The sequence below is a fragment of the Lepisma saccharinum genome, chromosome 2 (genome assembly GCF_977018435.1).
Source record: "Lepisma saccharinum chromosome 2, izLepSacc3.1, whole genome shotgun sequence".
Taxonomy (NCBI): Eukaryota; Metazoa; Arthropoda; class Insecta; order Zygentoma; family Lepismatidae; genus Lepisma; species Lepisma saccharinum.
Genome location: NC_139230.1, coordinates 143,186,281 through 143,210,275, shown reverse-complemented (window position 1 = coordinate 143,210,275; position 23,995 = coordinate 143,186,281). Strand labels below are relative to the sequence as shown.

Genomic DNA, 23,995 nt, shown 5'->3' with positions numbered 1-23,995 from the left:
TTAACCTTATCCCCTACTTATTCTAAAAGCGTTTTCTGGTAAAGTCCTAGGACGTTCTGGAAAAAAGCGGTTAAGCCAAAAAAATTCAATTTTACAGCAGACAGTTATTGATATTTGTTCTTTTAATAGCAAACTTTACAGACATGATATACATGTTGGATCATCACTGTTTAGAATCTTTACACGTGCTCAATATAAAATTATAATATTTTATTTATTTGTTTTGGTGCGACTTAAATGAAAGCAACAGGAAATAGCAGTTTGTGACTTACATGCCTTTCCCCGAACAGTCAAATAAATAACATATCTTAAAGTTTTACTTGCTTCCTTTTGAAGCACCGGACGAAATTCCTCTTCAGAGTATTATATAATTACGATAGATTGATTGATGGATTGAATTGTTGTTTTAAGTCCACTATATGCACAGAAAGGCTAATCGGGACTGGACCTACAGTTTAAAGTGGGATCGGAACCACTATGTGCCTCCACCGGGAATCGAACCCGGGACCCCTTGATTACAAGGCGAGGACGCAACCACTGCGCCATCGGGGAGGCCATAATTACGATAGCAATGACACGTTAGCATGTATTACTATTGAAGGTATTAGTCAGATTGTTAACTTGGGTATTAAACAGTCGCACGTAGGAACTGCCATAGGCGTGCACAGGCTAATTTATTTTAGGTTGTCTCAAGGGAAGTTTCATTTCCCTATCTGGACAATGTTAGCCTAATTGTCGTAACTTAATGTTGATTTTTCACGGAAACGATTAGGCACATAGAGGTGCAATTTTAACATTGTAGTCTCTGAATATTCATTATCACTTTAGCACAGGTTTTCCTATCATTGCGACCATATTTATATTATTTAAATATAGAAAGTAAACAAGTGAAAATCAATATTGGTACAGAGGGTGGTACAAATGTAATATAATACAAGCCTATATCTCTATGGGCCTCCCCGATGGCGCAGTGGTAGCGTTGTCGCCTTGCAATGAAGGGGTCCCGGGTTCGATACCCTGTGGAGGCACAAGTGGTTCGGATCCCACTTTAAACTGTAGGTCCAGTCCCGATTAGCCTTACTGTGCATAAAGTGGACATAAAACACCAAATCAATCAATCAATCAATCAATCAATATATCTCTAGGTACTTTTTTAATATCCGCTGAATCTCTCTCATTATACCAATTTGTCGGTACAGTTTTTTTACGTTTTCTAACGCGTACCGCTTAATATAATACTACGTATAATGATGTACCTGGGCACTTGATAGTTAATAATCTGTGCGATTTATAAAGTGACAAATATCTTCTTTACTGCGTTATTATTGATTGATGAGAGGAAACAATATACCGTATAATCCCAAATGCGTGACTGGAACTCGGAACCCCTGGCGTCATAACGCGATAGTCTAATCAATTTATAAAGGAACCCGGTCGACGAAGCTCGAATGAGCTTCTTACAAGCACATAACCTGGCATTCTTCAGCGAATGAAAAATCTGCTGACACCAGTTCTACCGGAAATCGCATGAAACAAAAATAAGTAAACGCAGCTTTATGTTAAATCACCGTTGACGACAGACGCGGACTCACCAACGGTTTTAACGATCGGAAATTCGAATCCACCATAAATAGTTCAAGAGATCATTTCTCAGCCCAGTTGTACTCAGAAATTTAACGCGTGAACAGTCGTTGCCTCCACGTTATGGGCTGATTGATACGTAAAAGAGTTACCGCGAGGAGTGGTGCGCTATTGAAGTTTCATTTAAGGGGCCGTGTCGTCACATCTAGAACTACAGGTAAACAAACATTCCTTTATTCTCCTTTATATTATTCTTACAACCCTGCCAGACCAGTCAACCCCGAAGTGTTTTAGGTGTTGTTCTTATTTCACAGGGGCGAGCCCCCTTTGCTTCTGTTAGTGTTCAATCATTTATCTGGGGTGTCACCCCATCACCTTTGTGTCCCTCTTGCTAAGCAAGCTAGTTGCTTCAGGCAGTCAGAGCCGTAAGTCACGATCCCAAAAATCTACCTTAGATTTTGTACAATACATTGTTTTGGAGAGAGAGAGAGAGAGAGAGAACGGGGCATCTCAAATTTAAGGAAATTTCATACTCTTCTTAAATATGGATATTATTTTCATTATTTTTATAGTAGTTTCCACATTTTATATTTTTTCAATACATATTAGGGGGTGACTAACAACCCCCGTTCGCATGTCTATGAGAACTGCACCTGACCAGGGCTGATCTAATTACATGAACAATTTAGGACGGCTTGATAGTATTTTCAAAATGTAAAATCTGAAGTCCGCAGATATATGGTAAGTAACGGTACCTTCTGTTTAAACTTGAAACACAATGCATATGTACAGTTGAACCTGCGTCCTCCACCCCACCCCCCACACGTACCAACCACACACGCACCCCTCACACACAGAGTCCAAAAAGCTCTCTCTACTTACACTATTCAGAACTTAACCATGCAAGATTAAAAATATACTAACCCATCGATCACTAAAGACTCAAAAGTTGCTGGTTTTTGACACACAGGACAGATCCACTGTGGATTATTCTCATTAAACTGCAGATAGTCATTTGCATCAAAACATTGGAGATGGGCACATGTTGTGGCTATGCAGGGTATTTTAATTCTCCTCTTTGCAATGGGACAAATCAACGAGACTATTATTGATGATGTGGACAGATTACTGGCATCAAACTTGTCCTTAACTGGAAATAAAAGATACACTGTTATCTCTTATCTGAAACTCTACAAATTATAAGCAGTATCAATATACTACTCTAGTAGCTTTATTTTCGATAATTGTGCCGTCCAATAATAATGCTTTTATTAGTAGGAAGAAGGCAAACATGTCCGGCGGTCTGTAGTAATGTGAATGCAGATTCGTCAGACCAGATGATCTATCCCCACTTCTGTTCTGTCCAGCTTCTGTGCTATCGGCAACATTTTCGACTCTATACATCATTACGCGGTGTATTCAATGGATTTGGAATAGCAACTCTGCCATGAATGTTCCCAGTATGCAGTTCCCGTTGGATAGTTTTGGTTGATACAGGGTCCTGGAGATGGGATTTCATATCGGAGGTTATCAGAGCTGTTATCAGAGAGAGAACGGGGCATGTTGTGCTTTTGGGCCACTATCACCCGTTCATCTCTGTGATGTTTGTGATGTTCACCCACTGTAATGTTTCGAAAATGACGCCTTTACCTTCTTTACTGTATGATTTTAGCACAGTTGATAGCATCCTCCTTGCAACCCCCACAAAGTTGGCTGTTTTCGTCACTGAACTTCTAGTTAGGTGCGCTCCAATGATAATTTATTTTGGAAATCTGAGAGGTCAGATATAGCCTCGTTTGACTGGTAGCAGAATGTTCATATGCAACCTATATGACTGCTGCTGACCTCTACCTTCAGAGCCAACAGGCAGCAGACTTCTGTGCTACAAACACAAACATCCATGTCTTAACCGGGATTCGAACCCGGGACACCTGGCGTCATAGCGCACTGAGCTAACCACTCCGCCAAGAAGGCCCATGGTATCGAACCCAGGATACTTGGCGTCGTAGCGCGATGTGCAAACCACTCCACCACGTCGATCGGCTCTCATTACAAATATTGCACAGCCGAAAAGAAAACAATCATGCAGCTGGTTACAGTGTTCTCGAGGCAAGGCTGAAAAATGGCAACTATTTCAAATTAACTGACAGCAGAGATTTGTCCAGATTTTCCACATGTGAGTGGGGTGAGTTCGTATTTAGGTGGGTGTGACGGTAAATTTAGAGCCAAAATGACCTTTTGTTAGGGGTGCGTTAAGGTATGTGGATAGCTATATCACTGACCGACAGAATTTTCAAGATATTTTTGGTATTCAACCCGACCTCCGTAGCGAAGTAGTTATTACAGCTCGCTACGAAGCCAGGAGCCCTGGGTTAGAATCCCAGTCTGGGCATGAGTGTTCTTTGAGAGTGTACCTTCATCAACTTCACCACATCATCGGGGCTCCCTTAGTCGGTCTCCGTGGCGGAGTGGTTAGCTCAGCGCGCTACAACGCCAGGGGTCCCGGGTTCGAATCCCGGTTACGACATGGATATTTGTGTTTGTCGGGGGATACTACCGCATAGGGGTATTCCTTTATATACACAGGGTGTCCAAGAAATATGTGGCATAACTTCAGGAGCGTGTTCCTTACATGTAAACAATGAAAAATGTTTATATGGATATAGGTCCGGAAATGCTTGGTTTCCGTGTTATAGGCTGTCACAACACGTGCTCACTGGAATTTGTCTACTTCCCTGTAACACAACAAGGTATTTGATGAGTGGTACATTCTGAGTGTGTGTTGTTGAGACCATGTACACCAATCAGGAACAAGCAGATATGCACTTCATGTATGGTTTGGCACATGGCTATGATGTAGAGGCCCGTCGTTTGTGCCATGAAAAGTACCCAGATAGAAAAACATTTGTGAGTATCCATCTCCGACTGTGTGAATTAGGTAATTTTGCACCTTTTGTTGTTGAAAGAGGACGACCTTGATCTACGACTCCTGTGCAAGAAGAGGAGATTTTGGATATTGTGACTGCAACTCCTGAAATCAGCACACGAAGGTTAACAATGCAAGTGGTTATTCCTCGTTCCACTATCTGGAGAATATTGCGAGAACAACAGTTACATCCCTGCCATCTGCAACGTGTACAGGCATTATGACCAGCAGATTACCCTGTGCCTGCCATGTTCTACCAATGGTTTTTGCAGCAATGTGCTACAACTCCTAATTTTCCTGCATTAGTGATCTTCACAGATGAAGCACAGTTGACATAAGATGGAATAGTGAACGTCCACAATCAGCATGTATGGGCTGAGGAGGAAAATCCACATGCACGTATTCCATCACATCACCAAGTGTGGTTCTCCCTAAACATCAGGGCCTGCATTTTTGGTGACATGTTATTCGGACCCCATGTACTTCCCCATAGACTTACGGGACAGCCGTACAGACGATTTCTGGCAAGCAACCAGCCTGCTATCTTGGAAGATGTACCACTGAACATACGTCAACAAACACACTACATGCATGATGGTGCTAGCGCACACTTTAGTCTTGTTGCCAGCAGGTACCTGAATCGAAGGTACCCTGGTCCGTGGATCGGTAGAGGTGGACCAATTTATTGGCTTCCACGCTCACCCGATTTAAACTCCTTGGATTTCTACTTGTGGGGATATTTGAAATCACTGGTGTATTTGTCTGCACTGGCAGATGTGTAGCAGGTTGTGAGACAATACGGAGCATGCCAGGCATTTGGGAGCATATTCGAGTGGCCATGCGACGTCGATGTGCGGCCTGTATTGAGGCGGGGGATCCCGGGTTCGATACCCTGTGGAGGCACATGGTGGTTCTGGTCCCACTTAACAGTAGGTCCAGTCCCGATTAGCTTTACTGTGCATAAAGTGGACTTAAAAAACCAAATGAATCAATCAATTAATCCACGTATCACCACTTATCCTCATCTTCGCAATTAGCCAGAAGTGACAGAAATAAAATAAACCAAATCAAATTTTCAGCATTCAACATTCGTTCTTTCATGATGTGAGCTTAATACAATGGACATGTTTAAAAAAACATAATATTGAATAGTACACAATATTCCCTTCACCATGAACTGTACTAATACATTTTTAGGAAATTCGTAATTTCTGAACACTTACTCAATTGTTTGGTAAATTTTGAGTTCCTCGTGCTCTTGACTATCATTTGATCAGTAAGCTCAGCTGGAGATATCTTCTTTACTAAATAGACAGAAACAGCATAGGCTCTCTCAGATTCTGATGTCCATGTTACCGTTAGCTTATTGCTGACTGCACGATTCAAGTGCAATATATCTGTAACTGTAATGGGTCTCTTGGGTTTTCGAGATACCTGCAAAAGAATAAGAATATTCAATATTACGAAATGCTATAAATCATTGATACTTAAATAAAGAACAAATATACATTATAATTTCCACTTATATCTTGCATTCGCGCTCTCCCCCTCTCTCTATTTGTTTGATTGAGTTAAAATTTTGGGTGCGTAGGCACATTAGGCTATGTTGCACCCTTCAGTATATGCGGGGATGATCCCCATATGTATCCCCTCTCTCTCTGTTTGTGTGTTTGACTGTAAAGCTTTTGTTAATCAATGTCGATCCCTACTTTTTATTCTCTTTCTTCAGCCTCCATGCCTTCCTTCTTTCAAATCATCTTCAGTATCATCATCATCCATGGATGATGATGATGATACTGGGCCGGCCCTAGGTGGATGCGGGGCCTGGGGCATACAATATACATACACATACAAAAATTTTCGGAAGTGTGAAAAAATAAATAGTATAAAGTACAGGTAATAGTCAAGGGGCATATGTCAATATTTCTATAGTCCGTGGGTTTTTGAATGAAGGGAATATATGACTACCGGTAATATGTTGCTAGTGTGGTACACAATAATGTACTACCAGGTGTTTGCCCGAAATTGTGTCAGAGGGCCTGTGTGACGTCATAAATCCAAGATGGCTACCGCTTCATGCACTAACTAAGAAAATCCATCATAAATCCTGTAATAGTGGTTTTGGAAAAAAGAGAAAAAAAGATACATGTCTTGTTCAGAATTGAAAAAGGAACAAAATTGATTCTTACAGTTTTTATCATATCTCGCACTGTTATGGAGATATATCTAGTGAAACTATTTCGTGCCCCTTTTCTGGAAGGATTCTATGCATATTTTACTCTTTACTTGACATTCTGGCATATAAAGGGGGAAAATTACTGCCTGTGATATTTTGTTGAAGCCTACTATTTTGGCATATTGTCTGTGTGATATCATACATCCAAGATGGCTGCCTCTGCAGACATTAACAAAGAAAAACGACCCTATCTCCTTAACTCCTAATTTTGACCATTTGTAAGTTTGTTAGGATTTACGAAGGGAAGACATGTGTATGGAGGATGCTTTCATTTGGAAGCATGCAATCATGTATTATAATGTGTCAGAAACCATACATGATGTCCGAATCTAAGATGGCGCCTTGGAGGTTCTGCACATGATGTACTGTCCATATCCTTATTTAGAGGTCGATTATCAGATTTTTCCAGATACATTTTCTGTTAATAAATAACAAGTAAAAAATATAAACATAGTGAAAATTAATCAAAACGTTATATGGTATACAATAGAGTAGAATGCATGAAATTAACAATTTTTTTTGCTTCAAAGACACACATGCAAAAGATACGAAAATAGAAGATACTTCCTTGACGAAAAAAAGAGGCTTGTATGTGGTGAAGTTACCCTTAACGGGTACACAACGTTGCAACGATGTAGCATGCTATTTACAAGGTGGATCAAGACTTCTACAGGCAGCTGGTTCCATTTCCCATGAAGAGGAGTGCGAAGCTCTGGAAATGTCTTTGGTGGAGGATCGCGAGCTAACTCGTCTCCTTAAGACACTACAGGATTTATGTCTGGGGACCTTGGTGGCCAGTCCATGCGGTGGATTTATTCACCTTCAAGAAAGTCATCCACCAATTTGGTTTGATGCGCACATGTATTATCATCATCTTTTCATCCTTGAAGTTGAAGTCTGAGCCGACTGCGCCGCTGAAAAGTTGCACTTGTTGTTGGAGTACCTCGTTTCTGTGCCTTTGGGCAGTAAGAGTATCTCTAGCAGAGACGTGCAGCTCTGTTATTTAATCATATTATGACTTGTGTAAAGTGTGAAGTTTGGTTTATGTAATCTGAATATTTCCAATGCATATATGGTAAAATTGATATTCGAGCAAGACGTCGGGAGTTGGGGGACAGGTTTTCTGAGTCACAGCACGAACCGTCAACACGGCAAAGTACATGACATTTTTGCAACCGAAGCGGCTCTTCACGGTGGAAAGATGGACGTATTTTCGTCAGGACCAACATAGAATTGCCGCGGGAGGGCAAGCTGCTTTTCATCAGAGCTGCACGGCAGACCACAGATTCTCAGATAAGCGCCAGGCAGGCGAGAACTTAATTCCCCGCACTAGCCCGAAGACACGCCTTTTGACCACGTTTCGGGACAATAGGGCCGATGTTGTTGCACCTCGCCAAAAAACCGAAGGCAAGCCATCATAACATCTTTTCAACTGACATTTTTGAATCTTATATAAATCTGCAGGACTTCGAGTTTGCCACACAGTTTGTCAGGATTTTTGTAGAGAGAGCATCTCCACGCTAGACTCCCGTGCACTCATTGTTTTGTTTTCGCGAACTTTGTTTTATTTGCGGACCGTCAGCAAGTGACCGCATCTGAAGTGATCGGTGTGTGCTTTGTCCTGTGAAGCCATTCGCGGTGATTTGTTTTTATGAAACAAGAACTATCATAATCATGGGCGGCTAACACGATAGAGAAAGTGGGCCGTCGCCCTTCCCCGAAATCCGCAACGACGCTGCGCCACCACCATCCGGCGAAGCCAGCCGACGCCAACGTCAACGCCAACACCACCGACGCACAATGCAGCGAAGCCAACCAACGCCCGACGTTAAGAAGGATGATTATGATTCCAGATCGACGGCCGACAGAAGCCCGATACCAGAGAGAGAGAGAGAGAGAGAGAGAGAGAGAGAGAGAGAGAGAGAGAGAGAGAGAGAGAGAGAGAGAGAGAGACAGAGAGAGAGAGAGAGAGATTATTCCAGGACGACGCTTGCTAGATGCCCGATATACAACAAAGATTTCAGACCGACGCGTGAGAACGTACATCCGTGAAGGTGAAAGCACCCGATATCGTTTCAACCACCCTTCGTCGCGGTCGACCTCAAAGGAACATTTTCGCCGCAAAGGAATCTTGTGTAAATCCCCGCATCCAGGAAAGATGAACGATCCCACGATGTAGCAGAGTCTGGGTAGAGTATTCTTCAGCTGGTTCATGTCCATGTACGCATATATTGTTTGTATCAACGCCGTACCATAATAGCCGAAGTCTCATTGATTTGCAAAGTGACTCAGGAACTCCGAACCTAACTTCCGTGTCTGATATTTTTGATTAATGTTATATAAAAGGTCATTTCATGTTCATATGTAATAATTTGATTGTCTGCATTTAGAGTTAGAAGCTCCTTTCTATTACGTTCATTTTCCGTGTAACTTGTTAAAATGTGCTCCATTTTTTATGTAACTAACCGCCCAGTCACGTCAATTAGCTTGTCAAAGGTCGACTGATTAGTCTTTTAATTTGTTGAAAGCGTATGTTATATTGCAAGGTCGTGCGAGTGTAGTATTCTTTATTACATAGAGTTTTTGTTGTAATTTTTGCTCGCGCCAATGATTAATTTGTGTATTCCGGCAGCTGGAGCCGATTAAGTTTTGCATCACTATGTAATGGTGTAATTGTTCTCAATGAACGAGAGAGGCTTGTGTGTATTACCCCCGTCCGAGAAACTTGGTAAATGTCGTGCTTACGACTTTGATGCGTATGCTCATTCGAACGAAAGGTTTAACTACACCGACCTAATTGTTTTAGGTAATTGCTTTCCGAGGGCTGGCGCATATTTGATTTAAATGAGCACAGGGGCGGGCAGACTAATAACCCAAATTCACGTAAATGTTTAAACAAATAGGAAATGGTACATTGATTAGATCCATGATTTATATGTATATTCCCATGTGACACATTCCAGGAGTGAGAATGAGTGAGAGAATGAGAGAGTGAATCAGGGGGACCTGTAAGATGTTTGTTATTCCAATATTTTCTTTGATACAATATATTCATATTTTACAGTTCGTCCGAGTTATCATTTGATGTTTTCAGGTATCAGGTATATTGCTATTTGTGTTTTGTTATTGTTCGAGTCGACACAACTAAGGTAAAGCTAAAAGTGTAATATTTCAAGGTATTTTATCTCCGTCTCGCACTAGTACGACAACAATGACCGTCTCAGTACCAGAACTAAAAACCTGGATCGTTTGCAATCACACGACCGGCATTCCCTACCTATTGTGACGTCTGGCCCCGTGCCGGGAAATGAAATATATGTCACCCGGGGACAGGGAATGTGATTTAATTACACAGTTAAAGCCAGATATCGGTCCTATTGTGGCGTTCCTACTCGTTGACAACTTGTTCTGGCCTACCATGAACATCTATTGTGTCTTGGAACCGTCGCCAAAGCCTAGAAATGACTGTGGCACAGTCAACGCTGCCGTGACTTCAGTCTGTGTTTGACCTGCTTCCAGACGTCCGATGATTCTTCGCTGACGTCTTTGTGTAATGTTCTTACTGTACATTGAACACTTTACAAAGAGATTGTCCTCCGATCACAATGAGCCTACGGTACAGAATGAGGCATTCTTGTTCTGATATGTTGTGTTTTGTTTACCTTTCTATCATGGGCCTATTTGACACTAGCAGTACTGTTGCCTATGCGAGTAAGGTGAGTTACACTCCTTGATGATTATTTATGGTGATCGTGCAGGTTTCCCCCTTCCATTTTTCTACTTTTTGGCCACTACCGTATTATGGTAAAGGAGTAATGACGTCGCCTGTGACTTCCTCATTCAACATTCTCTGGAGCTTTAGGCAGTGTCAATATGACAGGAATGATCTTCTTGTCATCCTCATTTTCTCTTTTCCCATGAACAGCCTATTGAGATGGGTAGATTTGGATTATCCTTTTCTGCTTTTATTTGACTCCAATACTTGGAAATAACTCTTTCTGGTAAGAAGTGTGAGGGGAACTTTGGTTGGAGCAAGACGTGAGCTTTGAACATCCCTTTTCGCGAACAGCTACCATCGTAATTTGCCGAAATATTTGATTTTGGTGTTATGCAAAATCCTGTCATCATTTTCCGGGTGTAAGAGACACCCAAATATCAACATCACTTCTACGAAGTACACCCTGGACTGCATTTTGCAGACTAACATTGCTCTGACGTCTAGGGCCTCCCCGATGCCACAGTGGTATCGTCGTCGCCTTGTAATCAAGGGGTCCCGAGTTCGTTACCCGGTGGAGGCACATATAGCGGTTCAGATCCCACTTTAAATTGTAGGACCAGTCCAAATTAGCCTTACTGTGCATAAAGTGAACTTAAATAAAACACCAAATCAATCAATCAATCAATGTTCTGGCGTCTGGATCCATGGGACTTGAGTTGTGTGCTGCCCATATGTGCTTGAGATTGTCATTACATCTATTTCATCTTATAATTCATTTTCATCTTTGAAATTAGCCAAACGTAGCAGAAACGAGAAGTAAAATAAATCAATTAATTCTGTCATCTTGTTCATCAAATCCATAAGAACCAAGATTTGCCTGAGATTCAAGCACATCATTTTCTGCACCATCAAATGCGTTCAAGAATTACTTTTATGCCTTCTTTGCAAGTACAAACATAAACTGTGATACAATTAATAGATAGTGTGAACGCTGCCGCCAAAGTAACCCTCACACCTTTCACCAGGAGGAGTTACTTCCAAGTATTGAAGTGAAATAACAGCACAAAAGAAACATCCAAATCTACCCAGCCCAATAGGCTGCTGAATGGAGAAAGAAGAAAATGAGTATGACAAAAGGATCATTTTTGTCATATTCACACTATCTAGAACTTCATAAAAGATTACAGTTGACGTGTGGTTGCGGAAAGAGGAAATGTTAATGCATATGCCGGGATCAGTCCCTGCGACGTACTGAACTTTGTCTTTGTAGTGCAGATGAGGAAAAGTGTGAAAACAATTACTTACACGATAGACTCATATAAGAGTGACGAGGAATTTGAATCAAGTGACTATATTTATGATATGATATTTCCAAAATGATTACAACCACTCTCAATCTTGATGACAGGTGAGCTGCTTAAATTTCAAAAGACAATGCGAAATTCACAGGCGATGTTATTACTCCTTTACTGTAATATTTATAATAATAGTAATGTTAATGATATGAATAATAATAATTATTAATTATAATTAATATTTTTCACTTGTTATTTATTAACAGAAAATGCCTCTGGCAAAATCTGATAATCCAACTCTAAATCAGGTTATGGACAGTGTTTCATGTACAGAACTTTCAAGGTGGTCATCTTGGATTTGAGAAGTCATGTATGGTCTCTGACACATTATCCAGCAAAACACCTGTAGTAATACATGATTGCGTGCCTCCAAATGAAAGCATCCTCCATACACATGTCTTCCCTTCGTGTAAAAACCCAACAAACTTACAAATGGTCAGAATTACTCCTAAAGGAGTTCAGGAGATAGGGTCGTTTTTGTTTGTTAATGTCTGCAGAGGCAGCCATAAATAAATCCAAGCGGTAGCCATCTTGGATTTATGACGTCACACAGGCCTTCTGACACAATTTCGGGCAAAACACCTGGTAGTACGTTATTGTGTACCACACTAGCAACATATTACCGGTAGTCATATATTCCCTTCATTCCAAAACCCACGGGATTACAACAGGGGCGGCGCCAGAAATTTTTGACCGGGTGGGCAGAACGGATATCTTGACAAATTAGGGTGGGAAGGTATACACATAGAGTTCATCTGTTTTCACTAAAAATACTCCTGTCTCCAATTTACTTTCACCGCCACTATACTACCTGCACATGGTACATAGTATTTTTATTGCATTCACAATTTTTTATTAAATTCACTATTTTTATTAAATTCACTATCGGCACACACATTTTCCAAATTCCAAGGCACTAAGCCAAATCTTATTTTTTCTCAGGACAACACTGGAACTGCCAAAAGTTCGGTTGCAATTTTCATCAATAAGGCACTCCGTTGAACAATACAGTACAAAATCATTAATTACAAATAAATGTATAGTAAAATTATTAAATTAAAGTTCAATGATTCTTACAAAACTGCATGCATCTCCCTGTATTAAGCCATAGCTTAAATACATAATAGATGTCATTTTATAATTCAAATTATAATTAACACTAAATATTTAATCAAGAACACCAAATATGAATTAGACCGTTACCACTTTTTCGAAGACACACTACACTGTATCTGTACATATTATCAGCCACTACTCGGTAAATTGTGTATCACATCATCTTTAACAAATCATATGTAATATCTGTGTTATGTGCTAAGTATTTATAAGCATGATTTGACTTATAGAAATGGTTGCATTCCGATCAAAGAGAGCAAGAAAATTTGTACTTAATGTTTACTCGTTTTCAACCTTTTCTCTTTTTTTGATGTTTTCACACCTCATTGGCCTGAGCTGACAGTTTACATTAATGCAGAGCTATACGTCTGTTTTTATGCATACCATCAAATACATTCACTACTTCTTCCAGGTCAATACATTTCACAATTCTTCGTTCTACAGCAAGCAGACACAGGTTACTCAACTTATCATTTGCCATTCGATTCCTCAAATAGGTCTTGATTCGCCTCATACAGGAGAACGAACGCTCACATGGTGCACTCGAAACAGGCATAGTAATTGATATAACAACTAATTTATGTGTTTCGTGGAAAGCAATTTGGAATATATCAAGAAATTCAGCAAAATCTATCATTGTTTCTACCCGGCAATTCTTCTCTTGTTGATACCGCTTCAAAACTTTTGGTAGTAATTTTAATTCAACATCAACGCTATCCATATCACGTCCATAATGAAGTGCAAGAGGCTTTATCTTCTCAACTGACAAGAAATTTTCATTTTTAGGGTGAAGGCTACTAACTCCGCTAAGAATATCACTATTTACTGTGAAACGTCGATCCATCTCTGACATGATTCTGTCTACGACAGGAAGAAATATTTTCATCCTGAAATCATTCTTGGATTCCAGCATATCCTTCTCTATGGGCATGTGTTCTGTAACAATGAACTGAGAGAGGTGACGGGGCAACAATTTGTTTCTGGATAGAGGGCATGTGATAGGAATATTGCAATCTTTTGCTGCATTTACAGATTCGGTCCAAATTTTATCGAAATCCTTTTCTGAACCTCTTATGTTCCGAAATTCTTCTAATAAACCATTGATGATCATGGAAGCATTAGCCATGTCGCAATTTTTATGCTGTAAATAATCTGACAAATTCTTCAGCTTTCCCAAAACAAAAGTGAACATGTGGAGTTGGAAGAGAAACTGAAAATTCATTGCATTTAACAGGTTGTTAGCATCAGCTGATCTGGTACGATTTTCACAGCCGTATACAGCAAGAGTTAAAATGACGGCTCTCAACGTTCTCTTCAAAGATGAACAAGCTGCAACCTGTAGGGAAATAATAGGAGGTTCTATTATATTGTTCCAGGTTCTTGACTAATTAGTCAACAGTTTTCTGAGAGAAAAATAAACTAAATAGTTGTAATAATAAATTACAAATTGCTCAAAATGTTTGTTTATTTAAATTTCAATATTTTAAATGGGGGAAACAGCTGTCTTACACTGGAGAAAAAAAAGAGTTGTAAAAAAGTCTAGCCACGCGTATGTGTCGTGCGTGCAATTCGTTGTTGTTGTTGATACATGATTGTTAGTTTTTGAAAGTAATAGTATGGAATGTAAGGCGGAATGTATTATAAAAACAAGTGCAAGGAAGAGCATACAGTATTCTTTCATTTCAAAGAGATTCTCAGACACATGTTTGCTCTTTACTAATCCAATCACGCAATATGGTGGTTTACTTGTTTTCCTTATACTTTTTAGCAGAAAATATCAAGTACAATAAGAGCATTTCCACCATTACATTGGAAAATCTTTAATTGCAACAAAATATGTATGCACAGTATCTATGTTGGAGAAAAATGAGTGGAGCACAAGGAGAAAGAGAGAGATTGAGAATATTTTGCAGATGGCAGTTACATTAAAACACACCTACAAATATCATTGATCTACGTATATTTCAATTTGATTATATTACGTCGCTTCTCTACCTATTACGTTAATTGGGACAAATAGAATGAACGATGGGCATGTGGAATGGATGATAGATCAAACACAATCATAGCATGATCGAAGTTCGAACTTGAAATCTCTGGCTTCTAGCACCTGACTCTGACCACTCCGCTACGGAGCCCGGCGACGGCATATATGATCGCATGTAAAATGCATATTAATTTGTTCACAAACTTCAGGAAAATATCCTGGTTTCGAAATTAAATGGAAAATCGTTACAAGCAGCAAAACGAGAGGTTATATGTGTGCGTGTGTATAATGGCCAGAGTGGATTCAGTTTCCAAAAAGAATGAATAAATATCGAAAGACAAAACGGTTTGGCATTTCAAGTATTTTCTGTTTCAAGGAATGGATACATCGCTTATTATAGCTGAATTTTCTTTCCCACTTTCTTCCTCACCCTCCCTTCCCGTCGCACCATCTGCATCTATCTCTTGTGTCGGAATCAGTGTATGAATTGAGTGCATGTCTTATTATGTGTGTATGTGTGCAGTTTTACTATAACACTAAAACATTAGCGGAAAAAAACATCGGAAGTAAGGGACCGTGCATGATTTTACTGTATCTACATTGCAGGTTTTTGATTTGAACGGAGATGCATTTCAAAGAACTGTAGGCTGAAGAAACCAAATTTCTTAAACATTATTTCATACTGGTCTTCATAAATCATATTAAATCACTATTTGAATAATTAAATCATGAAACGTTTAATAGTCAGAGATTGTATCATATACGTAGGAAGATAATATGCAAAAGTAGTAAGTGGCTAGGAATTATTAAGTAAAGACAAATAAAAGAACGGTGTATGTGATATTAAACCAGCCAATATAGATTCTAGGACTGAGCCGATACCACTTTCAACCGATGCTGATATTCTTACAGATTCTCATTGATCTCGTACCAATATCGGTGCTTGAAAATTGTAACAATTAAAAGGTGAAAAATAAAGATAATATGACCCTAATATTAGTGGGTGAGTATTCCACTCGTTATAAGTATCAATTTACCAGAGCATTGTTTCAAATATTCACAGATTACATCAGAATGTTAAAAATACCTTATATGTAATCACAGAACACGGTCTTCACACAATATTAGTGCAAAATAAGTGAAAATTTCGAATTTTGCATAATTTGCATTTTAATTAGACTCCGCGAAAGTGTCGCATGGCATTTTGTGGACCCCGCGGAATACCAATATGCTGGAAAATTATCGGTATATAAAATCTGATCGATGCTTTCCATAACCGATGCTACCAGTATCGGCCGATACCAATACATTGGCACCGGTATCGGCTCAATCCTAATAGATTCTTTAGTGGAGTGTGCAGCATCAGAGAGATTTGTTTTATGTTACAGAAAAGTAATTTACAACTTCGTTAAATCTAATTAACATTATCCCATTTGATTTAGGAACATTTCATATCACTCGATATTTCAAATTAACAATTATTGCTAGCGAATATTTCAAAAACAGGCGGTAAGCTAGATAAAAATAATATAAGTAACAAATAAGTACACGAGTGTTATAAAATATTATGTAAAAATCCTTACCTGACATGCCCATCTTGTTTCACTTATCTTCTGTAGTTCAACAACACGCCCACCCATCTTCTCTTGCATCTTGATGAACCTCGGATGAACAACAGATCCACTAAGGAAAACGTATAGAGATTCCAAGAGGTCAAAGAAAGTTCTACAATGGCTTACTCCTTTACAAACTTCTACAATGACAAGATTCAATCTGTGGTTCATGCAGTGGATGTATATCGCCTGAGGCACTTCTTGCCTGAAGAGCGCTTGAACGCCTTGAGATTGCCCGCTTAAGACATTAGCTCCATCATATGTTTGACACACACAGTTTTCCAAAGGAATACCACAATTGTTGAGAGTCTCTTTCATGTAAAGAAACAAAGATTTTGAGTCCAACGCTTCTGCTGGATGGAATCCAAGGAAGCGTTCGTACACAGTTCCTTTCAAATAATATCGAACAACAATAGTTAACTGCTCTGTTTTGCTAATGTCCTTGGACTCATCAATCATTAAACTGTAGTACACGGATTTGTCAATTTCACTTTTGATTGTTTTCAAAGTGAGTTTACTGAACACATCAAGTAATTCATTTTGTATGGAATGGTGCAAATATTTCGAATTCTTAGGACCATTATCTATCTTCTTCTTCAAAACACTATCAGTTTTTGCAACAAGTGAAACAAGTTCCAAAAAGTTTCCTCTATTTTCGCTGCTTTCCCCCTCATCGGCTCCTCTTTGAGCAATCCCTTGCAGAGCTGTATAGCGTAGTATATCTGCAAGCCTGGAAAGGTATTCCCTGTTTTCCTTAACTTGAGCTGAATATACTGAACTCACTACAGTGGCCACAGACGTTTCACTGCCTTTCGATTTCATATCTTTGAAAGACACCCAAGCGACTTGTGATGACTTGTGATGTTCACTGTTTTCGTGTTTCCGAAATCCAGATTCTTTCTCCAAAGCTCTTTTCCAATTTTTGTAACCTTCACTTATGAATACTTGGTTTTCTCTTCTCCCAACAAAAGTAGAAAACTGTCTACACGGAAAACAAAACACAGCGTCATTATTCACACTGTATTCAATCCATGGAAAATCGTTGTACCACTCACTATTGAAACCTCTATTATTCTTACCATATTTTGTTTGTGGAAAATTCCGTAGATTTGGTTGGCGAGGGGACTCAGCTGGTGATTGTGCCAAATCACTGAAACAATCCTGTACCTTTACACTTTGGATTTTGGCTGAATTTTCACTGCTCTTGTGTGGTTTTCTACGAAGCCTCTCATCCATGCAAACTTCACTGTTTCCGTTATCACTATCCTCATTATCCGATGCACTGTAATCCTCGGTATCTTCATATTCAAAATCTTCTATTTCTGCCGCACTACTTTCTTGCGTATGTTCACCTCTGGTCTTTTTTGCAGATATCGGCGCAGAACTGCCAATATTTTTTTCATCGTCATCATCATCTGTAGAACAACGATCTCTTTTCCTACTCGATGAAGCCGATGCGAAAAAGTCACTGATAAGCTTATTAGCCATTACCGTAGCTCTTTTCTGTCCTTACTGACAAAGAAGAAATGAGCAAAGCAACAGACAGGCATTTCAGTAAATTCAAGTCGCTTATGTTTACTAACATGCCTCATAACCATTGCTCAACACAACCTGGTGATTGTTGAGGCGTAGTATGTACTATTGTTCTGCATTCTTTCCTTTGTGGAACAAAAGCACCGCGGGTTTTATAAACATAAATATAGCAAAGCGGCAAGAGAGAGGAAGGAAACGTTTTTCTCGGCCTTGCTCCTTTAAGTTTGTACTGGAAACGAAGTTTGGGAAAGCATTCTGAATTATCGTTTTTCCTTTTAAAGATTGTATTGTATACATGAATAGTATTGGGGCTAAAAGCAACGCGAAATTAAGCTGTTCAGATTTACCCTACATGTATTTAAATCATTTTCAAAAATCTTAATTTCTGAAATTTTTGGGTGGGCAATCGGGTGGGCAGCGGAATTTTTGGGTGGGCGCTTGCCCACCCGTGCCCACCCTTGGCGCCGTCCCTGGATTACAAATACCCATGGACTATGATCCTACAGGGGGCAAATTTTTAACATATTGGGTCGGGTTGGGAGCACGTACGGGAGACTGTATCTACTTGAAATTTAAATGTGCCGCTACTGAAAATCGAATCTGAGGCATCTATATAGCAGGTCAATAATGCTAATAAGCAATTAATACATACCAACAGTATTTGACCTCTCTCAGAACTGATTAAGGTGTAAATCGTGATTCATATTTGTTCCCTGCAGTTTCCATTATGCAAGGTATTTACGCATAAAGAAATCTAATGAGAATTCAATAACACTAATATGTTGTGTTATGCACGAAAAATCAAATAAATTAAATAATAATGATTACATATTATCTACACTTTGATGAAAACTGTGAAAATTTATAATACCTTAAAACATGGGTCTCTCAGTCTACCACGGATCCTTTTTGGTTCAAAAGGGAGTCTCTTAGATCACGACAGACAATGTTGGCTTACTGGTTACGTTAACCATTTTGCAAAATATTGTGTGAATTGTATTGTTTTATTGTTGAAACACATTTATTTGACACCAAACAAACAAATACATTGATCAATGACTTCTTGGATAACGGTGTCATCATTTCATACTAAGTTGCATAGAGGGACGTTTTGTATTATCTTTACATTTTGAAAAATATGTTCCTTAATGACTGTGGTACGAAACCAACTAAAAAGGGGCCTCCTTCACCTTACTCCATCCTCGCAGCGTGAGGTCTCTGGGGTTCTTATCGCCACCACTGAGCAGAAACGTTCAAATCCCAAATATCAGAGATGCTGAACACACTCTCCTGGACTTTTTTTTTCCATGGGGTAACTTTGAAACATCTTATGGATTCCGAGAAAATCCGCGACACATACCACCTTCGCTACCGCATCATGCGGGCCTGTGATCAAATACTCCCACAGGTGCTCATGCGGATCCCTGCAGAGTGAATCTCACGTCTCGACGAGTATGTTCGGCTCGATGGGAACCACATTGAGCACATATTCTAGGACATACTGGTGGGTACCGCAGGACGCGATTGTCATCTTTCAGTGTCAATAACTTTTGTACTATTACAACTATCACAAAACTAATTACAGCATTGCATTTCTTGGAAAATTCTAATGTGGTTTGATACTCTACATGACCCCCTTGCCATTTGAAAAAAAATGACCTCGATTCAACATGGCACACTTCAAGATGGCGGCCATATCCAAGAAGCACCCTCACACATGCTCCCCTTACTCCGATGTAGCAGATGAAGTTGGATCTGCCATTACGGCATCCGTTTCAGAGAGAAAACAGTGTCCTGGGACACCGTGCAGGTTGTGTTTTGTAACCCGAAATGAAAAACGTTCTTGTGCTAATGAACTATCAAATTTTACAAGACCACCCCCTCTAAAAAAATCCTGCGTACAGTAGTGCTGAGAGAAATTAAAGAAAGAGAGAGAAAAAGAAAGATAGATAGACAATAGAGATAGAAAAGAAGAAGGAGAGAGGGATAGAAACAGAATCATTACGATGGATGAGACATGGACCAAATTGTACGAGCCACAATTCGAGCCATTCGAACGAGTGGCCCCATTACGTGTCTCCACGAAAATCAACAGTTCTTCAGGTCCCCTTCAATGTAAAAATGATGATGATTTTCGTTCACAACTGTGATGGTATTATCCTAACGCATATCATACTCCAAGGGCAAACTGTACATGTGCAGTGCTGTTCATTTTTGGAACAAGACCTGCGGCCCGTGTTGAGAAAGAAGCGACAACACTTTCTGCAGAACCCACCCATCATTTTGCAGAATAATGCTCTGGCGCATGCAGCGCAAGCTGTTCATGATTTGTTTGAGCGCTGGGGCTGGGAAGTGCTCTACCATCCCCCATAGTCCCGGACTTGAGCCCCTGTGACCGACTTGATTCCTTTGTGGCCGTCGCTTTTGAACTGTTCCAGAGATTCTGCAGGCAGTAGACCGCTCCTCTCGCACTATCAACTCTACAGGCGCTGCTACATATATCCTATACCTTCCACGCTGATAACGGTTGTACTACACAACGCTTGTGACTACATCGAGGGACAGTAAAACCACAGATTAAAGTTCCGTCCCATGTACGTACAAATACACACACTTACGCGCGCTTGAGTGTGTGTGTGTGTAAAGAGAGAGAGAGAGCAGATGCGATATTCCTAAATCAAAGTAATTTTTCATGAATGAAAGGCTTGATACTATACATTTGTAGTCAATAACTGAAATTATGTTGATATTGGTTCATTGCAAGTTTCATCCATGTCAATGATAATTCAATGTTACAGCTTTGTCCCATTCAGTAGTTCCTGAAACCTATCAGACACGCTTTTCTAACTGCCTCATGTTTGACTCTGAGAAACATTAAGCTATTTCATGGGACAAGCTCTTGAATATGTCTACATACAGTTCACACTTAAGACTTATATAACTGTTTTGATTGCACTTCAACGGAAATGAAAGGTAAGTGAAATGAAGGAACTTACTGGTATAAAACAGTATTTGTCATTCACTTGCACAGTAAGGCTTTTTGGTAAAATGTCATCCACTTCAAATGACGTGTCCATCAAAGAAAACCTTATAATAACCTGAAACAAAACACACAATATATAACAATTCTACATACCATTACTTTAGATATTTTATTTTAGGCTACACAAAAGCATTTAATTCCTTCTCATAATTTTATTTCTCACTTGTATGCTTTAAAATTAAACACTTGCAATTTGTTTGTAGGAAATTAGAATATTCTTTCCACATTCAATACGTAGATTGAATGGCATGCTCAGAGGGGATACTGGTGGGAGTTATAACTCCTTTTGGTACAAACATGGTGCAATATAGGGCTGACTGCTGAAGAAAGAAGATACAATCCCGTCCATAATATCTATTTGTGTTTTCATCCAGATTTTAGGTGACCCACACACTTTAGCATGAACAAAGAAATTCTAACAGAAGAGTCTGGAAATAAATATACTTTCTTACTTAAGTTGATTGATTGATTTGGTGTTTTAAGTCCACTTTATGCACAGTAAGGCTAATCAGGACTGGACCTACAATTTTAAGTGGGTTTCGAACCACTATGTGCCTCCATCGGGTATCGAACCCGGGACTCCTTGATTACAAGGCGACAACGCTACCACTGCACTATTGGGGAGGCCTCTTTCTTACTTAAGAATTGGTATTTTAATATAAACTTGTTGCTGCTGTAAGTTTAATAAAGAAAAGTTAATCCAACTTTCAAGATTTTGGCCTAAACATGAATTTGTTAACATCACTACAGCAACACAGTAAAAAAGTAAAAGTAAAGTGCTACCCTGTTCGTTGAACCACGTTATGAAGGTATATAGGTGGATATATAGGGATTCGAGATCATGGCCCTTGTGTTTGTAGCGCGGTGTGCTAACCACTCCGTCAGGGAGGTCGACTTCGGCTGAGCTACCGCGGCTCGTATTACAGTATGAGGCACAGAGACTTGTTTTAACTTCATGATGTTTACAGGTCTAAAACAAGTGTCAGGAATAATCAGAAATTAATTTTTGATGACTCATTCGAATAAATAACCAAATTATTTAAGAATGATACTATTAAATGAAAATGATTAGATTGACTGATTTGATTTATGTTAATTCGATTTCTGCCACTTTTGAAGTGAATTGTTGCTTTAAGTCCACTTTATGCACAGAAAGGCTAATCGGGACTGGACTTACAGCTTAAAGTGTGATCTGAACCACTGTGTCATGTACCTCTACCGTGCATCGAACCCGGGACCCCTTGATTACAAGTCAACGACGTTACCACTACGCCATCTGGGAGACCCCTTCTGCCACTTTTGGCTAACTGTGAAGATGGGGATGAATGGTGATAAGATGAAATGAATGACAGAACAATCACAAATGAATATGGACATCACACAATACAAGTTTACCAACTGGTGGATACCATCCATCCCTCTGCATCCTCTTCCACCTAGATCATTTATCTTCATGTGATTTTCCGACTAAATGTAGTAAGTTTGGATGAGATATAATTGTATATAATGAACCGATTAATTATTATCACTAACTTTCCTACATTTGAATTACATCTGCACTGTATTAATTTCCAAACAGGAAGCTTTACAATCTGTGCAGATCATAGGCGTTGCTTGGTGGGGGCAAGGTAGGCACTTGTTTCCTCCCAAAAAAAAATCAGGTTTGTAAAAATTTACAAGTTAAGGATACTTTTGTTAACATCCTAAGACCTGAGGAACTAAGTAAAAAATAATAATATTTATGATTTCGCAAATGTAAGAGTTATTTAGCAAATAATTCTGGACACTATCTTTATGGGATGAAACACTTTTCGACTCTGTCCCCTCAAAATTTAAGCCTCAGGTTCCTACCTGCCATCCCAAAGTTAAGTCCCAAGTTACGCCTATGGTGCAGATGCTTCACGATGTTGAAAATAGTTCTGCGTGTGTTCACGTAATTTCGTGTGCGTATGTGTCACATTTCTTACAAGGGTAATCCTGCAATTTATTTTACATTTAGTAATGTCTATTTTTAAGAATACCTCTACGCCTAGTTAAAATTAGTATAAAATTACTTATAGCATGCTATTCATTTTTATGTTAATAACATGGATTTTTGCATGATACTATAAAAGAAACATATTGCCTGTGTTTGGTTCTGTGCTTTGGATCCTGGAACTGTTCTCAGAGAAGCACGAACAGCACGTGCTTGATCTCTTGTCAATTTGAAATCAAAATTTGCTTCTTGGTTTCCAGAGGTGCTCTGACCAACTGAAAGAAAAATGTAACACCATAACATGATCAAAAAACGAGTACTAATTTTGCATTCTATACAAAATTAACAATCTAAAATAAGTCATACTAACATGCAATACAATGTCAGCAATTTATCCTAACTAGAGCCAACGATAACATCTCATATACATTTCCATAATCTTGCATTTGATATTTTATGTGCAATTTTACAACCAATAAAGGTGTAGTGAAAGACATACTTCAGCAAATTGTGAAGAGATAGATTTATTTTGCATGGATAAAAATTAAAACATTCAACAATATTTGTTGCTACTTTTTAGCATACACTTTATGTTAGACAATTTAAGCTGTAGAACTACACAGAAAGAGGCTTTTTCTATTACTTTTTAAACCATGGTTTCAAAAACGTTTTATTCAAACACATACTATTATAATGGCCAAACTGATTATCCTTTTCCATTTCTATTTGACACTTTAATTATGAACAGGATAATTCCACGTTCTATGAACGAGGATGTAAGAGGCGACCTTTTCTGCAGGCACCGCTAATGTCAACCTCACATCCATGTAGTACACCCTGGACTGCATTTGGCAAGGTAATGAGGCTCTGGCAAACAGATTCACCTCCAGTGTAATTCTCTGTGGGCCTTGT

The 23,995-nt window shown here is 39.3% G+C and overlaps 1 protein-coding gene across 2 annotated transcripts in view; it reads right to left on the bottom strand.

Annotated features, from left to right (window-relative positions):
- The window catches only part of LOC145984135 (E3 SUMO-protein ligase PIAS3-like), an 84,613-nt gene that overhangs the window by 11,996 nt on the left and 48,622 nt on the right, over nucleotides 1-23,995 (bottom strand). For both annotated transcript variants that reach the window (XM_083117577.1, XM_083117576.1), the window contains 4 exons: nucleotides 23,234-23,358; nucleotides 21,062-21,163; nucleotides 5,731-5,941; nucleotides 2,506-2,731 (listed from right to left, as the gene is read on the bottom strand). In XM_083117577.1, the coding sequence (XP_082973703.1) occupies nucleotides 2,506-2,731; nucleotides 5,731-5,941; nucleotides 21,062-21,163; nucleotides 23,234-23,358 (664 nt within the window). The remainder of the gene's footprint in view (nucleotides 1-2,505; nucleotides 2,732-5,730; nucleotides 5,942-21,061; nucleotides 21,164-23,233; nucleotides 23,359-23,995) is intronic.